This window comes from Vombatus ursinus, unplaced genomic scaffold (assembly GCF_900497805.2).
Source record: "Vombatus ursinus unplaced genomic scaffold, bare-nosed wombat genome assembly UNPS02014812.1, whole genome shotgun sequence".
NCBI classification, from domain to species: domain Eukaryota; kingdom Metazoa; phylum Chordata; class Mammalia; order Diprotodontia; family Vombatidae; genus Vombatus; species Vombatus ursinus.
The window spans coordinates 65,166,421-65,192,698 of NW_020954590.1; the positions used below are offsets into that span (position 1 = coordinate 65,166,421).

Below are 26,278 nucleotides of genomic sequence, written 5' to 3' on the forward strand. Positions count from 1 at the left end.
CCTTCACTTTATAAGCTGAAGGTTCTAAAACTTAGTAATTCCACATACTTTCAAAAAGCTTTAAAATACCTTAAACGAGAAAATCATAAGATTGCTGGTGCTCTGAAAACATGAATTTTAATAATCAAAATTATATTTCAAAAACTATGCTATGAAAAAGTGAGCTATACTTTTTTAACCTTTAAAAGCAAAATATCACTAAAATGATTTATAAATAATTTCATTCATATAAAAAATGAACATATCAGTTTAGATACTCTGAATGATCAGTGTTCACGTTCCCATACCTAGGTTTATGTATATGCAACACAATACTAGTTCAGCTTTCGGAAATAAATTAGGCCTGAAACTAATGAGAAATTTAGTATTCTTTGTGTATGTTTCTAAAATTTGGTCAGCAGTGATTCCTAATTAATTAAAATTATGTCCCAGTTAATTCAATTTAGTAAAACTTGTATACCAGATGGTTTTTTTTAAATGGAGCACAGATATATTAACCCCAATATCAAAACTGAGAAAAAGTCATTAACCCTAGAAATGATTAGATACACATTCTAATATACATATGCTCAAACTTTTCCTTGACCACCCTCCCACTCTCCACCCAAAAAAGCTTAATCTTTAAAAAAAATACAAATGCTTATTGGATGCTCAGAGTGTAAGATTTCCAAAGCTCCACTTCACATTAAATAATAGTTTTATTATAACAATAAGCTTTGGGAACACTACAATAGTTAATAATCACCTCATATCAGTTAACTTCCTCAAAAAACCTGGCCTAGAAGATTTCCAGATATGAAATTAGTAGTTTGTTGAGAAGTGGCTTAATGGCATAGTGGATAGAGCACTGGGTCCGGCATTAGGAAGACCTGGGTTCAAATCTAGTCTCAGACATTTACTAGCAATATGACCATAGGCATATCACTTAACTGCTGTCTGCCCCAGTTTCCTCACCTGTAAAATGGGGGTGATAATACCAATGTACATCTCAGGATTATTGTGATGATTAAATACAATAACATTTGCAAAATGTTTAATACAGTGCCTGGCAAATAGTAAGAGCTTAATAAATGCTTGTTTCCTTTCTTCCAAAAATAAAGTGTGAAGCATTAATGAATGAAAATGTTGGTACTCTTTAAGGCTAATTCTTCAATAAAAATATTTTTCTCCTTCTACCACCCCCAATTTTCCCTCATAAAAGTCTTTTTAACCACTAACCTAATTCTGGATAGAAAAAAAGAGGAGTACATACGAAAGTCCAGATCTGTGATTTTATCAATGTAGGGAATACCAATCATCTTCTTACACTGATTCATATACAGCAAACTATAGAGTTTTCAGGTTAAGTAACAGCCACAGTGAAACTGCTGGCACATATCAGGGGCAGGACTTGAAACTGGGTCATCCCAATTTTGAGGCCAGATTTCTATCCATTGTGTCATCCCATCTCTCTATAAACCAAGTTCTGAGGTACTTCAACTTTCCTTTTCCTTCCTCTTTGAACCCACTCAAGTTCTGGCCAAAGCAGAGAGGAAAATATAGCTTCCTGGGTCTATGAGATTTACCACAGCCTCATAGACTCTCAAAGCAGAAACTAATCTTAGATGTTAACTAGCCCAATCTGTCACAACTGACCAGGAATCCCCTCAAAAACATCGTGAAGAATGGCTAGTAACTCTGCTTGAAGACCTCCAGGGATAGGAGATTGTTACCTCTCAAGGCACAATCACTTTTTGACAGTTAACTGCAATTTCCACCCACTGTTTCAAATTTTGCTTTATTGGACCAAACCAAACAAATTTAATTCCTCTTTTATATAACAGCCCATCAAATACTTTAATATAGCAAACCTATTCCCCCAAGTATGCCCCTCTCCAAGAATTCTCTTTTGTAGGCCAAACAACCTCAGTTCTTTCAACTAGTCTTTATATGGCATGTTCTCCAGCATTCTTACTCTCCTGCTTACCCTCCTCTAGATGCATATCAGTTTGCCAATGGCCTTACTTAATAATGTAATACCCAGAACTGAACATAAAACTCTAGATGTAGTCTGGATGACCAGGGCAGAGTTTGGTAGAACCACCAGTTTTCTTATCCAGGGCACTATGCTTATATTGAAAAATCTATGTATTTGTTAATATTTTTGACTATGCCACACTGTTGATGCACATTGAATATTTGGTATGCTAAAATTCCCAAGTTTGTTTCACATGAACTTTTCCTACTCATGTCTCCTCCTTCTCTAGTTGATTTTTTTGAAGCTAAGTGCAGCACTTTACATTTGTTTCTATGAAAATTTATCTTACTAGATTTGGCACATTGTTCTATTGACATAATTTTGTAATTATGTAATTACATAATTATATAATCTAATTCTGTAATCCAAAATGTTATCTATCCTCTCTATCTTGAATTCATCAGTAAATTTATGTCTTCATCAAAGTCATTTATGAAAATGTTGAAAAGAGTAAGGTCAAGAACCAAGCACAAGAGGGAAAGAGCACTCAACTAGAGTAGGGTAAAATGTGCTTGAATCTTGGCTCCAACCTCTACTAGCTATGTAATCATGGACAAGTCATCTAACTTTATTGAGCCTCAGTTTTCTCACCTATAAAATGAGTACCACACTATTTGTACTAGCTACCTTATAGGACTGTTCAAGAAAATCATTTTGTGAACCTTAAAGTGCTATACAGATATAAATGATTAATATTATCATCTCAAGTAAGATGCCTCATTGAAAATCTTCCAGTATAGGCTGAGTGACTACTTTTTGAAGTTAAAGGCAATTCATGCTTCAGTTATTGATTAGACTGGATGATTCTTTGTCCCTTAAAATTCTGATTCTGTGATCTCTAGGTAGACCAGAAAGACAGTTTATGAAGAATATGTTCACATTTAAAGGATTATCCCTATTTTCTACTAAAACTTCTAGCAACAAATAATACTTTTCATTTTATTTCCACAAATAAAAAGTAAGCAAAAAAGAAATCAAATTTTTTTCAGCAATTTTTTAAAATTAATCCCAGATAAATGGTATATGTTTAGTCTATCACATATATCTTTCTTTATCTCAAAGAAACAAACCATTATGTGAATTCTTATGATTTCATTCCTTTCCTATTCTCAATTATTAATTGTGTAGTAAACACAGGGAAAGATGAGAAAAAGAAAATATTCTTGGAAAGTACCAAAGACACTAAAATATGACCTAGTTGCCTCGCTCTCAGGGCAGTAAACCAAATAATTATAATTGAATGAACTTTGGAAGGTAAGAGATTTTGAATGCCTTAACCACTAACAATGAATTTTCCCAGAAGCAAAGGCTTCAATAGGTGTATGTGCATGTGTATCCTATAGATGTAATCTAAGTTCCAGAGAAGTGAAGTTAATGTAGAATCTTCAAAGAAGAGAAAAGATTTGTTCATTTACTAGGTGTTCAGAGTTTTTGTCCAATTACTTAAAATGCTAATACAGTGGAATCCTATTATAATGCTGATGTCAGGAATCAAGGAGAACAATTGCCTTATAGACTGTTTTATAATGAGAGAAATACCCTAATTACTCTAAAGAAGGGCATGGACTGAACTACAATATAATAAAATATGTATCATGACAAACCATTTGTAAAGGGGTACAGCTAATGACTAGCCTTTAGAATTTTTATTTTTCTTCAGATTTGTAAAATTTCACATCTTTCTGGTTAATGAAATTATCAGTTGGAATCATTATTATCATTAACATTTTCCAATTAGTTATTATTAGTTGATAAAACATTGGCACAGCATCTCCTGCAAGACATTCACAAACTTAACTGTCCCAAGAGACCAACTTCTTACACAGTTCACACACAATACACAAACCAGCTATCTTTCTTTTCATTCTTGTGGGGACCAGGCTTCAAATAACTTAGGACAGGATCAGTGTTTTGAAGTCAAAGCTGTTCAATTTGTTATGTGTGGTATTGGAGTAGGCAGTGCATTGGTCAAGATTTTAAAAGCATCCTCCCATCTTGTTTATATGTTTCAGTCCTTCCTCTTCCAGCAAAGTTCTTCTTGTTTAAAGGTCCTTTTTCTGGGTGCTCTGGCTACATATCTTGACCAACCAGGCTCATCAGTGAAACAGAAATTGGGCATCATACAATCATGTGTTAAATAGAAGTCAGATCTCAGCTGAGGGTTGATTTGCCCTCCTCCTCCCTTTTGTCTTTATACAGGTGGAAGAAAGAATTTGACATTTTTTTTTTTTGGTGAGGCGATCGGGGTTAAGTGACTTGCCCAGGGTCACACAGCTGGTAAGTGTTAAGTGTCTGAGGCTGGATTTGAACTCAGCTCCTCCCAACTCCAAGGCCAGAGCTCTATTCTAGCTGCCCCTAATTAATGCCATTTTAATGGTCTTTGGTGGCAATTATAAATGGCTTCACGATATGAAACAGGTATTCCCACATGATTCAGTGAACCAGATGAGAAGCAAAGTCATTCCTAATGCCACCTGCATATAATGGATTCCAGGATCGCAGGTTTCTGATGAAGAGTACCTTCAGTCCTGGAGTGAGCACAATTTCATCTGGTTTGTAGATCTTGAAGGAGCTTTTGAAGTGCTAGGGCTTTATTTCTTCAGGGCTGAGTAAAAGTTTTATAGGCTGTTATAATATGAATGAACTGGGAGTCAAATCTGCCTGCGCATTATGATGGTCCCAGAAAACTAGATATGAATGAGTCAAACCAAGACAATGAGGGAAGTTGTGGATATTTTAATATTTAAGTTAGTCCAAGCCTCTTTATATTATTGTGAATGTAAACAATAAATGAGCCTGTGTGAGACCTCAGCAAGTACTGGACACACACACACACACACACACACACACACACTCACATTTGTTGTTGGTTGTTTCAGTCATGTCTGACTCTTCATGACCCCATTTGGGGTTTTCTTGGCAAAGATATTGAAGTGGTTTGCCATTTCCTTCTCCAGCTCAGATGAGGAAACTGAGGTAAACAGGATTAAGTGACTTGCCCAGGGTCACATAGCTAGTAAGTGTATGAGGTGAGATTTAAACTCAGGAAGATGAGCCTTCCTTATTCCAAGTCCAGTGCCACCTAGCTTATACACCCTACCCTCCAAGATAGGTATAGATAGGATATTCCCAGGAAATTATATATAATATTTATATAATTATGCATTAATAATTTAATAAGTATTATTAATGATATATACTATTATATATAAATAGATACTAAACATAAGTTTCTGGGAACATCCCATCCGTAGCTATCTATCTACATCTATATCTCTCTCTCTATCTGCAATTGTAGCCCACCATCCCGACCCAGAGAGGACTTTCTAAAAGCCAACTTATGCAATGAGCCAACCAGAATATGTGTTGTTCTGTTAGTGCCTCTCTGCACATGGGGAGAAGCATTTGTTGATGTTTTTTCTTCCTCCTACTGTCCTCACTTAAATACTTACAATTAAGCACATTGGAGGTGGTGTACAGTCAGAAAAAGACATACAATCACTTGTCTCACAAATCAAACATAAAATATGCCACCCCATTTCCAATGAAGCTGGAAAAAAATTCTGTTATTTAAACAGGAGTAAAAATCATTTAAAAATTCTTTTTTTCCTGCCTTATGAACCACACGCGGCATCAGTTGCCTTGAACCAACAATGATATTCGTTTGCATATAGAGTTGGCATATGCCTTAAGATAACCCTAAATATAAATACGGGCTTACATGCCAGGGCGCATGTAACTAGTCGTGAGGGACCTAAATAAAAATCAAACCCTTGCTTCCTGTTTCCCTGTGTTCCTCCCTCCCCACCCTCCGACTTTGTGCTTGTGGACATCGTCAGTAAATTACTTGCAAACTGGTGAAACCGGGGCAATTCGAGAAGCCACAAATATACCAATATGTGTACCATGAATACGTGCCTTATATTACCATGAATGTAAATGATAAAGAAAGAAAGTATGAGAGATCTCATGGGATGACTGAAATACAGGCTGCAATAGTGTTTGTTACAGCTTGGAGTTTGTCTTTTTCTTACAGTGAAAGCAGAAAGGAGGGACTAACCACGAGGGGGAAGGGCTGAAACTATTAAGTATGGATGAGGTCAATGAATATTTTTCAGGACAAACAATTCTGAGGTTTTAGCAAAGGTACGTGATAAACCAGTTCAGTTGGCTAGTTGTCATCTTGTTTCTGGAGACCGTGAGATTCTCTTTTCCAGCAGGGGATGAGGAAGAAAGGGGACTATTGGTATAAATACAAATACTAAATGTCATTTCTTTCTCCTATTCTTTCTCTGACCCCAGGAGGAAAAACAAACCAACGACTACAGGTATTGTACTTCAATTTTAGTGCGAGGAAAATACTAGCACCATAAACTAGTAACAAAACCTGCTATAAACATCGGGCACTGGGTGGCAATTTTTAGTTTTACGGCCAAAAATCCCAAATCAGTAGGAAGGCAATTCTTTACAAAACAAACGAGGTGTGGAGGTAGGGGAAGGAGCTCAGGTTTCTTGACTTTCACTTTGGGAGCTCTGAGATGGCTGAGGTTGCCCCGATTATATGACAGTCTACTTTATTGACGATGGGAGTGAGAGTAGTAATCCAGCTTTAGGAGCCTTTCAAAGCCAATATCTCTTTATCAGTGACTCTGGTTACACATCAAATCCTATGTTGCCTTTTCCAATTTATGAAAGGGGCACAGGGTAAAAACAGTTTTCAAATATGACCTTTAACAAAACAAACTCTTTGAAAACCAAGGTTTTTTTTTTGTTTTGTTTTGTTTTGTTTTTTGAGAGTCTGTGAACATCTCTTGCCTCCAGGTGGTGGTGTTGGATATGCTGATACGTATCCGCACTGATCTTGATGGCTGGACGACAACGCACTGCGAGGAGATGCTGCAGCCTGTCATTTTGTGCTGTCTATTTCTCTACGTACTTGACCATGCTCCAAATCACAGCCAGAACAGGGGACACCTTTTGAAATCTGGACAGGCCTTTCTAATTCATGCTTCAAAGAGCAGTTTCTGCTTTTCTTTCTTTTCATTATGGAGTTCTCTGTGCATATTTTTAGAATCATAGATTTATTTTTAAAAAATTTACTTATTTTACATTCATTTATAATTTTCTTCCAATAACCCCCCTCCCAAACAAAAATCAAACAAAAAAGTCCTCATTATAAGTATGCAAAGTCTAGCAAAACAGATTCCCACTTTGGTCATGTCCAAAAATGTATGTTTCTCTCGGTATTTAAATTTTATCACTTTTCTAGGATGTGAATGATGTATTTCACCTTCAGTCTTCTTGACTTGGGGTTTATCATTGCATTTAGCAACATAGGTTTAAAGCTGGAAACCTCCTTGGAGGTAATTTAAACCAGGAGTTTTAAATTTTTTGTTATAGTCCCCTTTGGCAGTCTGATGAAGTCTGTGGGACCCTTTTCCAGAATAATATTTTCAACTGCATAAAATAAGATGCACAGGATTACAAAGGAAACCAATTGATTTGAAATAGTTATCAAATAATTTTAAAAAATAAGTTTACAGGCTTCAGGTTAAGAATCCCTGATCTATGTGAACCTTCACATTATATAGATGAGGAAAATTAGGGCTGGAGCAGGTAAGTGATTTGTTCAGTCACAGGTAGTATCCAAGTCAGAAATGGAACCCATGTCCTCTGCCTCCAAAATCATCTTTCTTTCCAGTTCACCATATTTGTAGCCAGCATGGGATGTTAGTGAAAGATACTCCAGTCCGCTGATTCTAAGAGTCTCTCTTAAAGAACATCTTGCTGATGGGTCAGGAAGTATGATAATTAAATTTCAATAATGAAAGACCAGAAGTAGAAAAGGAGAAGGTTTTTTTTTTTTTTTATTGAATCATACCATTTGGAATTCTTTCTGGGATTAGCAATATCAGTGCTTCCATGCAAGTCACTTCAGATCGCCTTGCCTGTTTGTATCTGGAATCCTACCAGGAGTAACACCACTGAGTCTTCCTGCTGCAGGCTTCTTTAACACTGCACCTCATTTCCTTCTACTGTCATTTTCATTCATAGTTAAAGTGAAGTGAGTTTTGTTATATGTTTTGGGTAGTAAACTGCTAAAAGTATTTGAACACCTTGTAGAGAAAAGAGACCCAAGGTGAATACGGGCCTAGCCTCACTCTAGCTGCATCATTCATATTTTAATTATAATTTTTATTGGATATTACAATTCATTTTGGAGGGTTCTATTGCCATTGACAGTTAGTATTAGTGACATTTTCCCATCTGTACTTAGCTCATATCTATCAGAACATAATTAAATTGATAGTGAGCTATCTTAAAGTTAGGTACAGACCTTGGGTTTTAACATATTCATGATGGAGCTCATCTAATTTCAATGCATGTTACCCTTACTGAAATCAATAGTTAGAACATGAATATAAGCAAAGTCTTAAAGAATTGTGAAGGTTTAAAGAGAGTCATGTAGTATAACATCATGGAACCTACCTCATATCTATTAATAGATTAGATTTAAGGAAACGAATGCTGGTTTTTAGATAATTATTTAGTCTATTTGACTATCCCCCCAAACCCCAAATGGGATCATGAAGAATCACACAAGTCTGAATAGCAACCAAAACTTGCTACTCTCTAACTCTCCAACGTATACTCAACTTGTCCTAGAGTGTGACTCATTATAGTGTTCAATTGTCTAATTCACAATTTATATCTACAAAGCTTTCCTCTCTCCCAGGCTCCAGCTTCACATCTCCAACGGTTTACTACGTATCTCCAAGGAGATAGCCTGTCATTACTTCAAACTCAATGTGCCAAAGTTGAACTCATTACCACACAACTTAAGTGCTCCTCCCTCCACGATTCCCAGTTTCTGTCAACAATTCTATCAAGTTATTTCTCTTCTCTTTTAAGAGTCCTATATCTACTAAATTACAATCCTGTTAATGCTTGCTTTTCAAATTTTCTTTTCCACCACATGTCCACCACTCTACTTTGTCCAGTTTTTTGCTACTGCCAACAGTGCTGCTATAAATTTTTTTATATATGGAAACTTTGTTTTATACAGGCATTTTTATTGCACTTTACTTTATTGAGATTCGCAGATACTGCATTTTTTACAAATCGAAGTTTTGTGGCAAAAACTGTGTTGAGTAAGTCTATTGGTGCCATTTTCCTAACAGCATGTACTCATATCGTGTCTGTGTCACATTTTGGTAAGTCTTGCAATATTTCTATTTTTTATTTTTATTTTTTTTTATTTTTAGGCAATTGGGGCTAAGTGACTTGCCCAGGGTCACACAGCTAGTAAGTGTCAAATGTTTGGTTTGAGGCCGGATTTGAACTCAGGTCCTCCCGATTTCAGAGCCAGTGCTCTATCCACTGCACCACCTAGCTGCCCCCCCCTAAATCTTACAATATTTCAAACTTTTTCATTATTATTATATCTGTTGTGGTGATCTGTGAGCAGTGATTATTGATATTATTGTAATTGTTTGGGGATATCATGAACCACACCCATAAAAGAGGGTAAACTTAATCAATAAATGTGTGTGTTCTGATTGCTCTACCAGTTGGTGGTTCCCCTATCTCTCTCCCTCTCCTCAGGCCTCCCTATTCCCTGAGACACAACAATATTGAAATTAGGCCAATTAATAACTCTACAATGGCCTCCAAGTGTTCAAGTGAAAGGAAGACTCATTCAATGAGGCAGACTTCATTGTTGCCTTATTTTAAGAAACTGTCAGAGCCACCCCACCCTTCAGTAACCACCACCCTGATCAGTCAGCAGCCGTCAATTCCAAGGCAAGACCCTCCACCAGCAAAAAGATTATGACTCACTGAAGGCTCAGATGACAGGTTGCATCTTTTATCAATAAAGCATTTAAAAAATTAAGGTATGTATATTTTTTTAGAGATAATACTATTGTACACTTAATAGACTATAGTAATAGTATAACTTTTATATGCACTGGTAAATCAAAAAACTTGTGACTTGCTTTATTGCAGTGGTTTGGGCCTATAATTGTCTTCCTTGGGCTCTATGCCTAGTAGCAAAATCCCTGGGTCAGAGAATATGGAGATTTTTAGTCACTTTGGTTAGTTTAATTCCCAATTGCTTTGCATGATGGCTGAACCACTCTACTTTGATACACCAATGGTGTATTAGTGTGCCTTTCTTTTCATAATAATTCCATCATAGACTGTTGAATATTCTTGTCTTTTGACATTTTTGCCAATCTGTTAGATGTTGGCCATAAACTGAAGACCATAGGGACACAAATTATATTTTTACTCATTGCATTTACTCATTATTCATTGTATTTTTATAGTAAGAATATCAATATGAATATAGTTAATTTCCTCTATGTAGAATATCAACTTGTTGGTCATTAAAGATAACATGGGTATCAAGAGAGAAATTAGCTTTAGCTTAACAGTTAAGAACTGTGTGATTCCTAGCAGCTTTTATTCCCCTGTCCATCACTTTGACTCGTATTGCTGAAGCAAAGGGGGCCACTAAACATAATAGGCATTTAATAACTGCATGTTGAATGAATCATTGTTTGAATGCATTCCCTGAGACATTAAAATATCTACATCTTTCAGGATTTAGTGTATAAGAATTTCTTCATTTTAACATAGTGGCAGGAAATTAGTTAATAATTCTTATTTTTCTTATGACATTATCTATTTTAAAGGTGCTAATCAATTAATGCTCTTTTTAACTGAGAAGAGAGGGTATTGCTAACTTTATCCTTTGCCAAGAGAGAACACTGACCACGAATAGTAAACCATCCCATGATATAAATGGGAAGGTCAACTATTAGTGCTCACTAAGACTAATGCTACAATATGTGCAAACTATGAGATGGCATGGGATGGTAGAGCCAGATGGACAAGTCAGGACACTGAATTGGGCACTGATGTTTTCTCTGCTACACTGCTTTGGAAAGACCAAATTACTACTTGATAAGAACACATCAATCTCCTACCAGGGAGCTGGTCTACTGTAACTCAAGGCTCATGTGAAAAATGACCTTTATGGACATACCACCATTACTCTATCTTGAGATCCTTCAGCTCCTTCTTTCCCTTAACTCACCATTAAATGTTTTAGTGAATGTTTGGCAAAGTTATTCATATTTCCAGAGGCAGAACAGTCAGCCAACAAGCTAACATTAGTCCTAACATGGACACTTCCTAAGCTTCCAGTTAACAATTAACAACACAACTCTGATTCTGAGGCAGCTAGGTGGTACAGTGGATAGAGTTCTGGTCCTGGAATCAAAAAGACCTGGATTTAAATCCAGCCTCAGACACTATTTTTGTGACCATTGGTAAGTCACTTAACCTCTGCTTGCCTCAGTTTTCTTATCTGTAAAAAAAAAAAAAAAGTAAAATAATATCATCTACCTCCCAGGGTTGTTGCAAGGATCAAATGAGATAAAAATGTGAAGTGCTTTGTTAACCTTAAAGCACTATATAAGTTATATCATTACTGCTACTATTATTATTACATTATCATCTCTTTATAGACATAGTTTTCCAATCCTGCTAAATTAAGGAAAAAGAAAAGTCAGTCAAGGAAGCCAACTTCCTTTTGTTTCTGACTCATCTATTCTGGGCACTTGGAGTGGCAGAGCACCATCCAGTGGTCAGATCACTGGGACAAGAGTAGTAAGGTCCAACTCCCTTGCAAGATTCCATGATAGCATTGCCATAAAAATTTAGATAAATTACTTAGCCCCTCAGTTCCAGTGTGACTACATGAAGAATGTGTCCAACTGCATCTGCCCATACACAATGATTGTGAAGGTTTTAAATTGAACATTTACAGTATTTTGAACTCCATAAAGCAAGATATTATATATATAAGAGATATCAAAATAAAATTTAAAAAATTTTAAATTTTTGAAATTTTAAAAAATTAGCTAGTGCTGATGAACTCTACAGAGGGCTAATCAACAAGTAATCCACTCATTTTGAGATGAAGGTCTTTTTCTTGCCATCTAGTATAACTATGCCTGAACTACTTAACTGCTTTTCCAGAGCTGTAGGTTTCAGGACTCTCACTGCCAAACATTTTTTTCATTTTTATATTCCACTCCCCTCCAACTACAACATTATCGTAACCTTAGTTTGGGGATCTTTAATCCTTTCCCCCTCCCTGATTAAATATGCTTGCTGAAGCTAAGCAAAAATATGCTCAACCCTTTGGTTGGTAGCTGAGTTTTGTTTCTTCCTTGGGTTTGCCCCAGCTGACAGACAGTACAGTAGCTTAGCTCAGGCTTCAGTGATACTTGGGGGTAAGAAATCACTGAGAAAGAGGGTCTCTTATGCTATTTGGATCAAGCAAGGATAAAGGAGTCAAGTAACTCATAAGAAATCACATAAAAGCTTGGAACTTTTAAAAAAGAAAGGTAACCCAATTGATCAGAGCTTCAGAACAAGAGCTGTGTTTGATTTTAGTCTTGACTGACATTGCTTATTCTTATATTCTTGGTTATAGACTTCTAATGATACATGAGAGGCAGTGTGGTATAATGGTTGGTGGATGGTGGCGGAGATAATACTCAAACTTAGGCTTTTTTGAGTCTAGTCTCAAGTATATCTTCTTGCATTTCCAGAGAAAGGATGAATAAAAATATTTGGTTAATTCAGCAAATCCTTGTGCATTTTTAAATATATAAACTATTCATAAAAACAGAAGCACAATGGTAAAACTTGGTTTTGCTCTTCGAGGTAAATTGTTTTGGCAAAACAAGGATTTTCGGTGAAAGGAATCTTTGATTGCATACCTTTCTCTACTTTGACCTGCTACAGCATAAGATTAAGTCTAAAAGAGGTACATAAGAGTTTTTACCAAAGAGGTTTAATATTAGAAGTACTAGAAAGATTTCATATACCTTCTATTTTATGTAAGATTTTACTCTTCGTCTTCAACTACCTCACCAAACATATTGAATCAGTTGCCACATCTCATAATTTTAATCTCTGCAATATATATGTCTTATATACCCCCTTCTCCCTACTCACACAGCCACCATTCTAATTGTGGCTCCAGTCTCTCGTTGCCTGGATTATTGCAATAAGCTCATAATTAACATCCCTGTCTCAAGTCTGTCCCCACTTCCAACTATCCTGCAGTTCCTTCCTCTGCTCAATTCCATCCCAGGCAATCTTGCTATCTGCCTTGGCACAATAATCAAATCAATATTATTGTTGTTTCTGGAAAGGAATGTAAATCAATTACCCTGTGGATCAACTCACTCTCCATGTGACTCTCCAGAGCAGAATTTTCTTCTCTGGCCACCATTTCCCTGTCTCTATTAGAATTACTCCCTCAATTTCTTGAGAGCAGTGACTTTCAAATTTTTATATTTGTATCCCTAGCACTTAATAAAATGCTTAGAATAGAGTAAGTGCTTAATAAGCACTTTTTCAATTATTCATTGATTTAAGAAAATAATTGGCCCTGATCATAGTGAATATCAAATAACATTAAAAAAACTATATTTTAGTGGACAGGATATTATTCATTACTGATATGAGAATCATTCCTGGATCAGCTGTCTGTATATGAGATTATAAATTTTTAGGATAAAAATAATAATACAAAACTAGAAGAATAAAAACGCAAAAAAAATCAGTTGCATAATTAAAACAAATTGAACAACTATACAAGTTATTGATGATTAACAATAGGATATTGGTAATAGGAAGAAGAGACATAAAACAGTTATGCTAATTTGATATAGAAGTTTAACTGGCATAAATTAATTGCCATAACAAGAAGACTAAAAGAGCCTAAAAAGTACTTAGTAAGTAAGTATGAAACTTGGCCAACAAGTGAAGAGATGTGGCAGTCAATGATATCACCAGCTTAGAATATAAACATGTTTATAAAATCTCACGAAGAAGGATGGTGCAACATTATGAGCAGTTGTCTCATAAAACAGAAGCAATGGATGGTAAGACTAGGTTAAATAAAACTGAGAAGAAAGCTTAGAAAAAGACCAAATAGACAAAATCATTCAGAGGACACTTAAGTATGAAACTGGGAGGATGACAACAATTTTTTTAAATGGAAAATATGTGCAAAGATTAAAAAAAAAAACTAAACAACTTTCATCATCAAGGGCAATGGTGCTACTGTTCCTAGACTCCAATATGACCATTTCAAATGTATGTATGGAGAAGGCATAAATGGCAGTAAGGACATCAAAGACCAGAAGTTCAGTTGAGCTGGACTAAGTGCACAGAGGAGTGATTCCATTTTGAGGGTATTGAAGTATCAACTCATAAGGTATCTAAAGATACTAAAATTGTTGGGGGAGGGAGGGAGAAATCTCCCATATAAAAAGAATGCATGTGAGAGAGTATGCATAACTGTTGACCTATATATCTACTTTCCTGTCTATGTAAAATTTTTCTGGGAGCAACATACACATATGTGTTCTTCCATCCCCCATGCTAAACTAAACAAAAGCAAACAAAAGACACCCCACTCACTTGATCACCCATTACCACTAGCTATCAGTGTAAATTTCTCATTTCTTCCATAGCTCAATTCCTTGAGAAGACCATCTACAATTGGTGTCTCCACTTGCTTTCCTCTCACTCTCTTTCTAACTCTTTGTAGTTTCCTTTTTGACTTCATCATTCAACCAAAATTGCTCCCAGAGGAAAATAGAATGCTATTTGGCGGGTTTTAGCTGGCTGTAACATATAACAAATAAGGAACTATGAAAAAGGACCACAGTAAATGATGCCATCAAAGAAATGTATTATTGAAAAAGAATGCTACCTAAAATGGTGAAATCTCCATGCTATTTCCTGGTCATATCCACATCATGCTACCAGCATATTCGTCATCATCCTGATCCTGTAACCTCTTCTCCCGAATTGTTGATTCTATCCCAGCAATATTGGGTTCTGATAGATAAGCTTTGGCCTCATCTTGCCTGGAATTATGGCTCCATACCACTTTCTAGCCACCTTTATCCCCACTCCCTTCACAGTTCCCTTTTATGTGTTATGTTGTCCCATTAGAATAGAAGCTCTTTGACAGCAAGGACTTTATTGCTTAAATTTATATCCCTAGAGGTTAATACAGGTTCCTAGCACACAATATATGCTTAGTAAATTATCTATCTGTCTGTCTCTCTATCAATCTATCTGTCCATCTACCTAACAATATATGGTAAGAATAAGAGATAACTAATAGAAAGCCACTATGCCCCAGTGATATCTTTGTGATATCTGTTAAGAGAAAGCAAGGAAGGCCTGAACATATCAGATGATTTCTCTGGGACAGACTTATGAGGAGGAATGGATAAGAATTGCACAGGAGTGGCAGGTAGAGATGGTGTGCAATATGCCTCACTGGAGGGAGCATTCACTTGAATTCACAAATCCTTTGGAGTTACTGAGCTAAGCTGAAAGTGGGAGGGGAGTTGGCAAGTACACTAGGTTATTATTTGAAGTACATACTTGTTCAGTGTTTCACATAGCTGTGATTTTGTTAGCATGGATACTCCATCTATATGGATTGCAACACTTCTGCAACTTAGTAAATGATCTTCATAATTTTCTGTGGCGGAAAAATTTATTATCCTGCCACCAATCTGGTGATACAGATCCCTACACTTAGCTAGACTGATACTCAGCTAAAAGACACTCTGGACCTGTATTTGAAGCCTTTCTGCCTTGATAGGATTTCATAAAATTTGTTCTCCATAGATACAGCCTGTAGCAGCGTCACCTCCATGGCAATGGGGGCAGGAGGAGAAATCTATACAACCTTTAAATTCCCCAATCAGAAAAGCTTCTTGTCAAATATTTTAAGTAGTATCTCATTCACATCCTTGTTCTTCTACAGTGGCAAATTTTCTCATTCCCCTCAAGGATCACTGACTGGTGAGTTTTCATATCATGAAGACAAAACTCTTTGTGAATGCTACTGCTTTCCTGTACTAAGTTTAGGATGGAAGTAAAATGCACTGCCAAACCTCTGACATTACCCATGCAATAAAAAATACAGCCATCATAAATATGGCAGCCATCTGAAATGTCTGAAGAAAATAGAAAATTTCTTTTATTTACTTTTGCTCCAGAGATATAAGATAGGAGATATATTAGACAATAGCTAACAGAAATGGTTGACTCAAGATAGAGTTTTTTTTTAAGATTGTAGGGACATCTGGGAGTGTTTGTGGGCAGCAGAGAAAAGATTAGAAAGTCTAATGATAATAAAGGGGGGCAATCTGCTGGAGGAGATTAGAGGGCAAACAAGGCAGTTTGATTTGGCAAAGGCACATCTTTATACGAGATAGAGGTAAAAGAGGAGATAGTGGGAAAAGATATCTGAACAATGTAAGACAAGGAGGGAGAAGGGGGAGATCTTGGCAAAAGATCTCACTTTTTATGACTAATATAAAAGGCAAAATTCAAATCCATGTTTTTCCTGACTCTGGGTCCAGTGCTGCTACCACTTTACCAAAGTAAAGCTTTACTGTTTTGCTTCGTCTCAGAAGTGGATATGCACAATGATAGATGAGGTTACCATCACAAACCTCTGTTCTCTTTCCTATTGCCTGAACCAGCCTTCAGAGAAGAGCTGAGAAATGGCAAGTTTCAGATGGCATTTTTAATGGCAATGTTGAGGCTGCAATTCTGTCTCCCCATACAAAGAATCAGGATCCTCTCTGTTTTGTTAAGATATGATGGCCCTGGATCCACCTATAATTTCTTTGCCCTTGAGGCATAAACCAATTTCCTGCAAAATGGCCTTGCAATTTTTTCCAATTTATTTAAGTATTTATACTCCATGCCTACATTATAAAATTATGACTGATTTCAATAGTAGGCTTCTTATAGTAATTTCTATTTTAGTTCTCACCATTGGGATCTTTTTTGGCATGACAAGTCCATAATAATGCCAAATATTGTGTGATAGAACAGAAACAATGTCAAAATACCTAAATTATTTTCTAATAATCCACAAATCACACTGACAGACTCTCTCTTTTTCTCTCTCTCTTGCTCATATGCATTTTATTTTATTATATGTACTCATGTGTGAATTTATATGCATGATTATTATTTGCTCATATAAATTCTCTTAAAGTACCAGAGAGAGACAGAAAAGAGAGTAGGGCAGAAGAAAACAGAACATTAGCCTAGCAGAAATACAGACTACATGGGATACCCAGCTTACAGCATCTGGATTCTTTTGTTAAAACTGTCTGAGACATCTCACCAAGGAACAACACCTTGGTTACTTGGTAACCACTTCTGGTGAATGGTGCTGTAAACTCTCTGGAGAGGGAGATAATTATTAGTGCTCTTAAATTTTTTAAAAGTGACTATTTAAAATCAAACACAAAACTAATAACAGATAGAATGGTAGCCTCTCCTAAGGAGCAACATATATGCAACTCTATTAATATTCACAAGTGTTGCATTAGAGGGTATCTTTTTTCCCCCAAAGCAAGCAGTGGGCACTTGTCTCAAGCTGCTCTATTCAGTTTGCTGCTGCTATGACAACTCTCCAGAGGCAAATGTCAGGTCAGCTCCAGGCATATATGTCTAGGACATAATTGCTTTGTCAGAGACCTAATAGCCACCTACGTTCACTCTCTGGAACTGCTAAAAGCTTCAGTGCCCAAGTAACTAAGTGATGTAATGTTCTTTAGCCACCCTTTCCTCCACGTGCCCCATTCTATAACCTCTAATTTATAGTTTTATTCTATTTGGCCACAGACCTAGATGCTTCTACACGTGTGCTGAAAAGTTAACAAGTGTACCATTCACAAAGCACCCATTTTGCTGTTTGGTCTCTAGTAGGTCTTTATATCTAGGTATTACCATTCTTATACTATAGAAAAAAAACTCCTCAGATCACCTGTGTTCACGAACAAAACACTAAGAGCCATTATTTCTTTTTTTTCCCTAAAAAATGTCCTGGTCACTAAGCAACATTTAACTCAAGTCAATGAGAATTTATTAGAATGTCCTCTTATAAAATTAGAGCTGCATTCATTCTTGCCAAAGAGGGATATGCAAAGAAGCAGGAAGACAAGATTTTTGCCCTTGAGATCCTTGAAAAGGAAAATAACATATTATAAAAAATACCCAGGGAACAAATTCAGTACAATATAGTCTATATAAAAAGTGCAATGGTTCATGGATCAGGGATCCAGAGAAGGCAGGAGAAATCATTTGTTCACTGAGTGTGGTAGTGTCTATATAACCAAAGAAAGCCTTGGACCTGGAGTCACAAGATCTACATTCTGGCTCCATCACTTACTAGCTTTGCAGACCCCTGTGCAAATCACTTCACCCCCTTGAGGTTGCAGTTTTCTCATTTGTAAAATGAATAAGGGGGTCATATGGACTAGATGACCTCTGAGGTCTGGCCTTCATTACCATTGTACATGACTTCTGGGTACTGGAACACAGGGAGGTTTCATGAGGAAGGTGGGGCTTGAGCTAGGTGTTCAAAGAGTACATGACCATTGGATTAGAGAAGAGGATGAATCAATCAATTAGTCGCTTACTATATTCCAGGCACTGAACTAAGTGCTGAGTATACAAAGAAAGGTGTAAAAAATTAGTTTCTGCCTTCAATCAGCTCACATTGTAATGGGGTAGAGAACATGTAAATAACTAGGTACATACAGTATCTACACAGAGTAGATAAGAGAAGGCCACTCAAGTGGAGGGAAATGCATGAATAAAGTTAAGGAGGAGGGAGTAAGCTTAGTGAATATACAGTAAATCAAGATAAATATCTGAGTGTTAAATAGCTACTCCACTCCTCAACTCCATTCTCCCAAATCTCAGGAATAATAACCAGAATAACCCCTTGTATTTGTATAGCCATTTAAAGTCTTCATTGTAATTCAACATGCATTTATTATATCCTGAGAGAACTCTCTCCAGTCTCCCCATTCCAAAACAAACAAACAAACAAACAAACAAATAACAGAAACATAATCTATCCTTATACCAGAGTGATTACATCATCAGAATAGCAAATCAGTTTTATATACTAGTAATGAAGTGGTATCAAGTCAAGTCAACAAGCATTTATTAAATATATACAATATGTCAGGTACTATGTTATACTCGGTAGTTACAAAAAAAAAAGGCAAAACAAAACAAAAAGCCTAAACATTCTCTGCTCTCGAGATCACAGGCTTATTGTGGAGACAACATGCAAACCATTATTTATTTACAAATAAGATATAAAGAGGATACATTGGGAGGTAGTTTTAAAGGAAAGGCACCAAGATGAAGGAGGGTTCTTGCAAATGGCAGGACTTTGGTTGAGATTTGAAAGAAGCGTGGGAAGCCATGAGGCAGAGGTGAATCAAGAAAATATTTTTAGAGATTGACATCTAACAAATGCTATTGAGAGGAATTCACTAATGATGAAAAGAAAAAAAAAGGTAAATAAAATTTCTCTTTTTCTTTCAGTTATGTCAAGAGTATGATACTGAGGGTAGAAGACCTGCCCTGGCCTCCAACAAACTTACTGTTGCATTATTAATTATCAATTAGTATAAAAAGGTGGCCTAACTAATTTTCTTACTCCTTACAGAATACTATTTTATCACTAAATTAGTTTATTAAATTAGAGATATCTTCTTCCAGAAAAAAATGGCCCCAAGAAGAAAATCACACTTTAGAATGAAGCAATTCATATAAGAATACTAATAATAGCCAGCATTTATATAATGTTTAAAGTTTGAAATGTATTTTACATATGTTAACTCCTTTGGTAAGTCATATAGGACCTACAGGTCACCTAGTCCTACCTCACAGATGAGGACCCTCAGACTTAGAGAAGTTATACCTTCTGTTACTAAACAGAAAGACAGAAAGTAGTGTGGGAAATAGAATAAACAACAGATTGACTCAGGCCTTATGGGCATAATATCTTTTCTAAACTTAGTTTAGTCTGTAAAAAGAAGATGCTAGGTAAAATGATGCTATGGGGTCAATTCTATCAGAATAAAGTTTAAAGTAGGTATTTGCTTTTGTGATATTAATTGAGATTTCATGACTTTACAATAGAGGTTGGATTTTATTTATTAATATTGTGGTTGTGAAATCACTTTGGGGCAACCTTATATATTAATGTATATATATATATATACACACACAAACATAATAACATGTATATATATGCTCATATAAATATATGTGTGTATTTATACAAGTATGTGTTCTGCCTCTGACACATATTGGCTGTGTGACCTTGGGAAATCAGCATAACTTCCAGTGCTCTAGTCAACTTTCTAAGATTATAAATGGAAGTTGCTAACCTACATCTAAAGAAAAAATTTTCTCACCTAGGAGTTCCCTAAGTCAATGAAATCACAGGTCCAGTCTCTATTGAGTCCTCAGAATCCTCTGATCTGATCCATTCACAGAAAGTATCCCTTCTTCAACAAATCTGGCAAATGATTATTTACTCTCAGTTTGAAGACTTTAAAAAAGGAGGAATCTGCTAGCTCTCAAGTCATCCCATTGCACTTTTGGATGCCTCTAATTGTTATGAAGATTTTCCTGCCTTAAAGCCTAAATTTATCTCTTTACAACTTCTACCTATTTCTCCCAGTTTGGCTGTCTGGGGCCAAAGAGAACAAGTATAATAATCTCTCTTCTATGTAATGATTCTTCATATATTTGAAGACAAGCTATCGTGTCTCCTTTGCATTTTGTATTCTTTAGCCTAAACATGCCAAGTTTCTTCAAATAGTTCTCTCATACCATAGACTCACGGCCCTTTGCCTTCCTGGCTGGCCTCCTCTGGATAATCCAGTTTAATAATGTCCTTCTTAAGCCATGGGGCCCAGAACTAAACATGATACTTCATATGAGGTCTGATGGGGGCAGATATAAGTGGGACCATCACCTCCCTATAGTCTATGCTCCTCTTAAAGTAGCCATAGATCATGTTTTATATTTTGGTAGCTATCTCACATTGCTGTCTCATATGGAGTTTATAATCCACCAACACCCCTAGGTTTTTTACAGAAAAGCCATTGTCTATGTATGTCTCCTCCATCTTATACTTGTGAAGTTGACTATTTTCTACCCAAGTGCAAGATTTTACATTTGTCCCTTTTGAATTTCATGTTGCAAGATTCAGCCTATGTGCAAAATATAAACAAGACTATCCCTTTTGAAAGATAATAAGATAGTGCAGACATCTACAGAACCCAAAAGAGTGAATTGAACTTCACCAAAGTTACCATTTCCAAAATAAATCTATAGACATCATCAACCCTTCTGTATATTATCCACAAAACATGGCAAGAAGAGATTTTTAAAAAGTAATTACATTCAAAATAACCATAGAATGTGTGAAATATTTAGGAGTCTATAAATTAAGATACACAGGAGCTAGATAACTAAAACTACAAAACTCTCTTTATGGAAATAAAGTTAGTCCTAAATAATTGGAGATATATTAACTGCTCATGGATAAGGCCAGACCAATATAATAAAAATGACAACACTGTCTAAATCGATTTATTTAGTGTCATACCAATCAAACTGTGTCCCCACCTCAGACTCAATGCTAACTGAAAAGAGAAAAGATTTTCATGAGCAAAAATAGTTGGCTGAGACTTATCTTTCTAGAGGAATGACACATTTCAAAATAGGACAATCAAAGGGTTAGATATAGCTAATAAAGATAAACTACTGATCATAACCCTGTAGATTAATTTTGTGGGTTTTTTTTTCAGAGAAATAGTTTCTGAGCACAGTCTATCCTCTGAACATTTTTACAAGGCTGATGACATAAGTGACTGTGGTGATGGTGATAATTTTTATCATGGTGAGTATCAGTCCTCTCTATCAAATCCTATCAAGTTAAACAGGAGAGCTAGAGTAGTTTTGTATGTGTTATTACTGTAGGATACCATTAAATAAGATCTTTTGTAATGGGAAAATACTATTTTCTTATGACATTTGAAGATATCCCATAACATATAAAGATATTGCTTACTGGGTACAGGATAATTCATAGATTCATTTCAAAGACAAACTGAACTGTTTCTATTTTTTTTTAAATCATTACTCTAACCTTATTTCAGAACCACAATTAGCTGAATATAGGAAAGCTACTCTACTGCTTTTTTTCAGTAATGTATAATATCTACCATATGAGATTATCAAACCATTATAACTACTTCCACTTTTGAAATCATAGTTCAAGTTTAAAATGATTATAATATATGCGTGACTACAGCTCAGTTCCCTCAATACAGATGACAGTGTTATGTCAAGGTAACTAATATGTTTTAAAGTGAATAAATGAAAGAGAAAAGACAGGATAAAAGGTAGACAAATTATATGAGAGGAATTATTAAAATGAATATATGTTATGAACAAAATATGTAGAAATACTAATTTATGCACTACATCTAAAATAATTTGGTTTTAAATAAGTAATACTAATAAAGCTCTTGACACTTCAATTCACATTCTGAACCATATGCATCTCAGATATTGGCACATAAAGTGTATTAACTAATTACACCCAACTTTTCTGCCTTGATCAAATTGCTTTGTGTGGCCCGTTAATGACATATATCAATGATTCCAAATAGATGTGAAAATGACACAATGTCTTGCCTATAGAAATGAAGTTGAAATACAAGTTAAGTTAGATTTAGAATGCACCCTGACCCACTCCTTCAGAGCAGTGAATAAAAGCCATACCAAATGCTTACATCAAAAAAGCATTCAAATTATTCTGTGTTTTGGGGGGGTGGCTACCAGGAAGGAGAACTATTTTAATGTCTTTCCCTTCAAATATTTTATCAATTTGTACTACTCATCTTTCATGGGATTTGCTCCTGCTCTCCATTATGCTTAATAATCACCTTATCTTCTTTCTTCTCTTCACCCATCCCTGCCTTTTGAAAAATCTTAATCATCTCTCATGGCCCAGGCTCAATACTGCTTCCTCTGTGAAGACAATCCTGATCCAAATAGATAGAAGAAATCTCTCATTTCTCAGATCTCCCAAAGTAATTTGGCTGTCCCTCCTTGATGCTCTTTTATTGAATCAGACTTTAATTGGAATTGGAAGGAGCCTGAGATGTCATTTCATCCAACCTATACCTAAATAAGAATGCTATCTGCAATATCCATGCTTTTACTTATGTCTCCATCACTAACTCACCATTAGTGATGGCAAAATCAACACTTTCTACATATGGACAGTCCCAGTTGTTAGGATTTTATTTTATTTTATTACACCTATTAAAATCTGACTCTGCAACTTCTGCCAGTAGTTTCTGTTTCTGCCTTCCCAGACCAAGAGGTCATGGACCATGTCTTCTTTATCCCTGTATTACCTGAAGCACTTAGCACACTCTCTTCCACACTGGAGAAGCCTAATAAACATCTGATGACTTAGTGTGATTGAATTGCACATACCTATTTTACCAGGAAAACTGCAAGCTAATAAGAAAGCCTTAGAGCAAATTAACTTGCTGAAATAGAGCTGTCATCCAGAAAATCAAAGGAACTCAACTTAGCAAAATTTTATTTTTGTTACTTGTATGAGACATCACTCATGAAGCAACTTTGATTTAATGATGAAAAAGTTATACTCATTCTTCTTTGAGTTCCATGTACTCTGTGTAAAAGCCTGGGGAATTTATAGCTGAATTTTGATGATTAGAATTAAAGGATAGGCAGGGATAGTTAAAACAATGACTAAACCAAAATCATCCTAACTTTAAAATGAATGATTAATAATTATTCCACAGCAGATTTGTCCTCCTTATTGATTTTTTAAGTTCATATTAAAATTACTTTGTATTTCACGAGTAACTTGATCTGATGGCAAGGGGAAGTGGCCATCATATGATACACAATAAGGGAAGTTAAATCTAGCATTAAAAATGTGACCAAAAAAGAGAGAGATTATATACTTATGGTTCTAGGTTCTTAATCATCCTCATTAAAAAAAAACCCTCAAAAATGACAATGTTTTAATTATGATGGGTAGTAGGGAATATACACATATAATTGTATGATTCACTAATCTAGCAGTAGCTTTTGGAACATGGACTCTTCTCCCTCACCAAAATATGAATGCACATAGCTATGAATGCAAAAAATACTTTATTTTTGTTCTAAGATTTCCATTTCTATCCCCATCATTAAGATGATATTTTCATCTTGTGGCAAGAATGAGATTCAACATTACATAGACACTATTCACATTTCAGGGATGTGAATATAAATAATATACTTACTGCTCCAGTAGAATTTCATTTCCTCAAGGGTAAGAACTATATCATTTTTTCACCTCTATGTCCCCAGCGACTATCAAAGTACCTTGAACAGTGTAGACAGCTAAAAAATGTTTTTGGAATAAATTTTTAGCTTTTAAATAGACAAACCATTTTTTTTTTAGGCAATTGGGGTTAAGTGACTTGCCCAGGGTCACACAGCTAGTAAGTGTCAAATGTTTGGTCTGAGGCTGGACTTGAATTCAGGTCCTCCTGACTTCAGGGCTGGTGCTCTAACCACTGCACCACCTAGCTGTCCCTTAAATAGACAAATCTTAAAAATATGATACGAGTAGGAAAAAATTGTCATATGTGCCTGTAGTTAGATCAGAGCACAACAAATTCATAAATTCTACTTCTGTTTACCCTTCGATTTTAAGGGTAATTTAAATAAATAAAATCTTCTTTCTTTTTAGGGATTGAAGTAATTAAAGGTATATTTGTTAAGCTTAGCTACTTAGCATAAAATTCAAGATTACATATTGTCTTTCCTATTAGAATATGAGCTCCTTGAGGGCAGGGACAGGGCATTGGCCTTCCTTTGTATCCCTAGCACTTAGTACAGTGTTTGACACATAGTAAACATTTAATAAATGTTGACTGACTGGAAAACAAAAATGCTTTCATTTAGTAAGGGTTTTAAATAAGACAGAAAGCTGTAAGCAATTTTCCTTTTGAATAAAAGACATAAGAAATGTATTTCATAGACTTACTTTTTTCCCCTTTATTTCTGAATACATTGGCCAGATTTTTTTTTCTTTAGGGATAAAATACACTCAATATATGTGTATTAGAAACACCTATGCACATATTACTCATATGTTATATATGACATACCTACAATTAATTTTTAAAAATCCTATCTAGATTTGTTTCTTTCCTTTCCATATTTCTGACTCATATGGATACATATAGTTGCAAAAATAACACTGCTATGATCTGAAATGCTTAGAGTGTTATTTAACATAGCCAACATTTTAAAGCTTAGATTAGTGTTGTGCTCCTAAATGTTTAACAACCAGGTCTGGCAAGGGGGAAAGGTACACAAGACACATTTCTAAGTTTAGTCTGCATTATTAATATTTTCCCTATTACTTTCTTAAGTCTAGAGAATCTACCAAAAAAATCAAACCCTGATGTGTAGCATTTACAAGTTTTCAAGGTGTAAATGCTCACACTGAAAATTCAACAATTGGCTCTTGCTAGCTGGTTTGAGATGTCTCCAGCACATTCCTAGGTTAGACTATCATGAACAGGCAAACAAATTATACAGTAACAACCATTAGGATTAGTTTGTGTTAGTCAAGACCTAAGACTATTCACAGAGTTCAAAGAGTACAAGTTACTAGAATTTCTTTTGAATAGACACACTATATTAGTCTGAATCAATACCAAGTCAGGTGTAGACTAGATCCCTAAAATGATACCTCTTTGAAAGGAATACATATATATATACACACATTCAATATACATTGAGAAAAATAACAGAGTTGAGGCTATACTCAGGTATTCTACAAACTAAATCAGTATCTAGTCAAATAATGACAGCTGACATGTATGTATACATATATACACACACACAAATGTTATGTATTATAATATATATGTGTATACACACATGTATATGTAATATATATACAGGGGCAACTAGGTTGCACAGTAGATAGAGGGCTAATCTCAGAAGCAAGAATATCTGAATTTGAATCCTGACTCAGAGACTAGCTGTGTGACCCAGAGCAAGTCATTTAACCACAGTCCACATCAGTTTCCTCATCTGTAAAATGGGAAGAGTAATAGTGCCTAACTCCCAAAGTTATTGTGAGAATAAAGTGAGATAATATTTGTAAAGTGTTATGTAAATGCTAGCTGCTGCTGTTGTTGCTGCTGTTTTTATATCTCTTTAAGGTTTACAAAGTGTTTTACACACATA

General features: G+C 35.5%; 1 protein-coding gene across 4 annotated transcripts in view; it reads right to left on the reverse strand.

Annotated features, from left to right (window-relative positions):
* The window catches only part of LOC114054148 (nucleolar protein 4), a 427,691-nt gene that overhangs the window by 39,647 nt on the left and 361,766 nt on the right, over positions 1 to 26,278 (reverse strand). Inside the window, exons 10-12 of one of the 4 annotated variants that reach the window (XM_027877292.1) lie at positions 25,741 to 25,763; positions 15,699 to 15,705; positions 10,768 to 10,791 (exon numbers count right to left, since the gene is read on the reverse strand). The exons of the other annotated variants lie outside the window; for them this stretch is intronic. Of the exons in view, the coding sequence (XP_027733093.1) occupies positions 10,768 to 10,791; positions 15,699 to 15,705; positions 25,741 to 25,763 (54 nt within the window). The remainder of the gene's footprint in view (positions 1 to 10,767; positions 10,792 to 15,698; positions 15,706 to 25,740; positions 25,764 to 26,278) is intronic. 4 annotated transcript variants of the gene reach the window in all.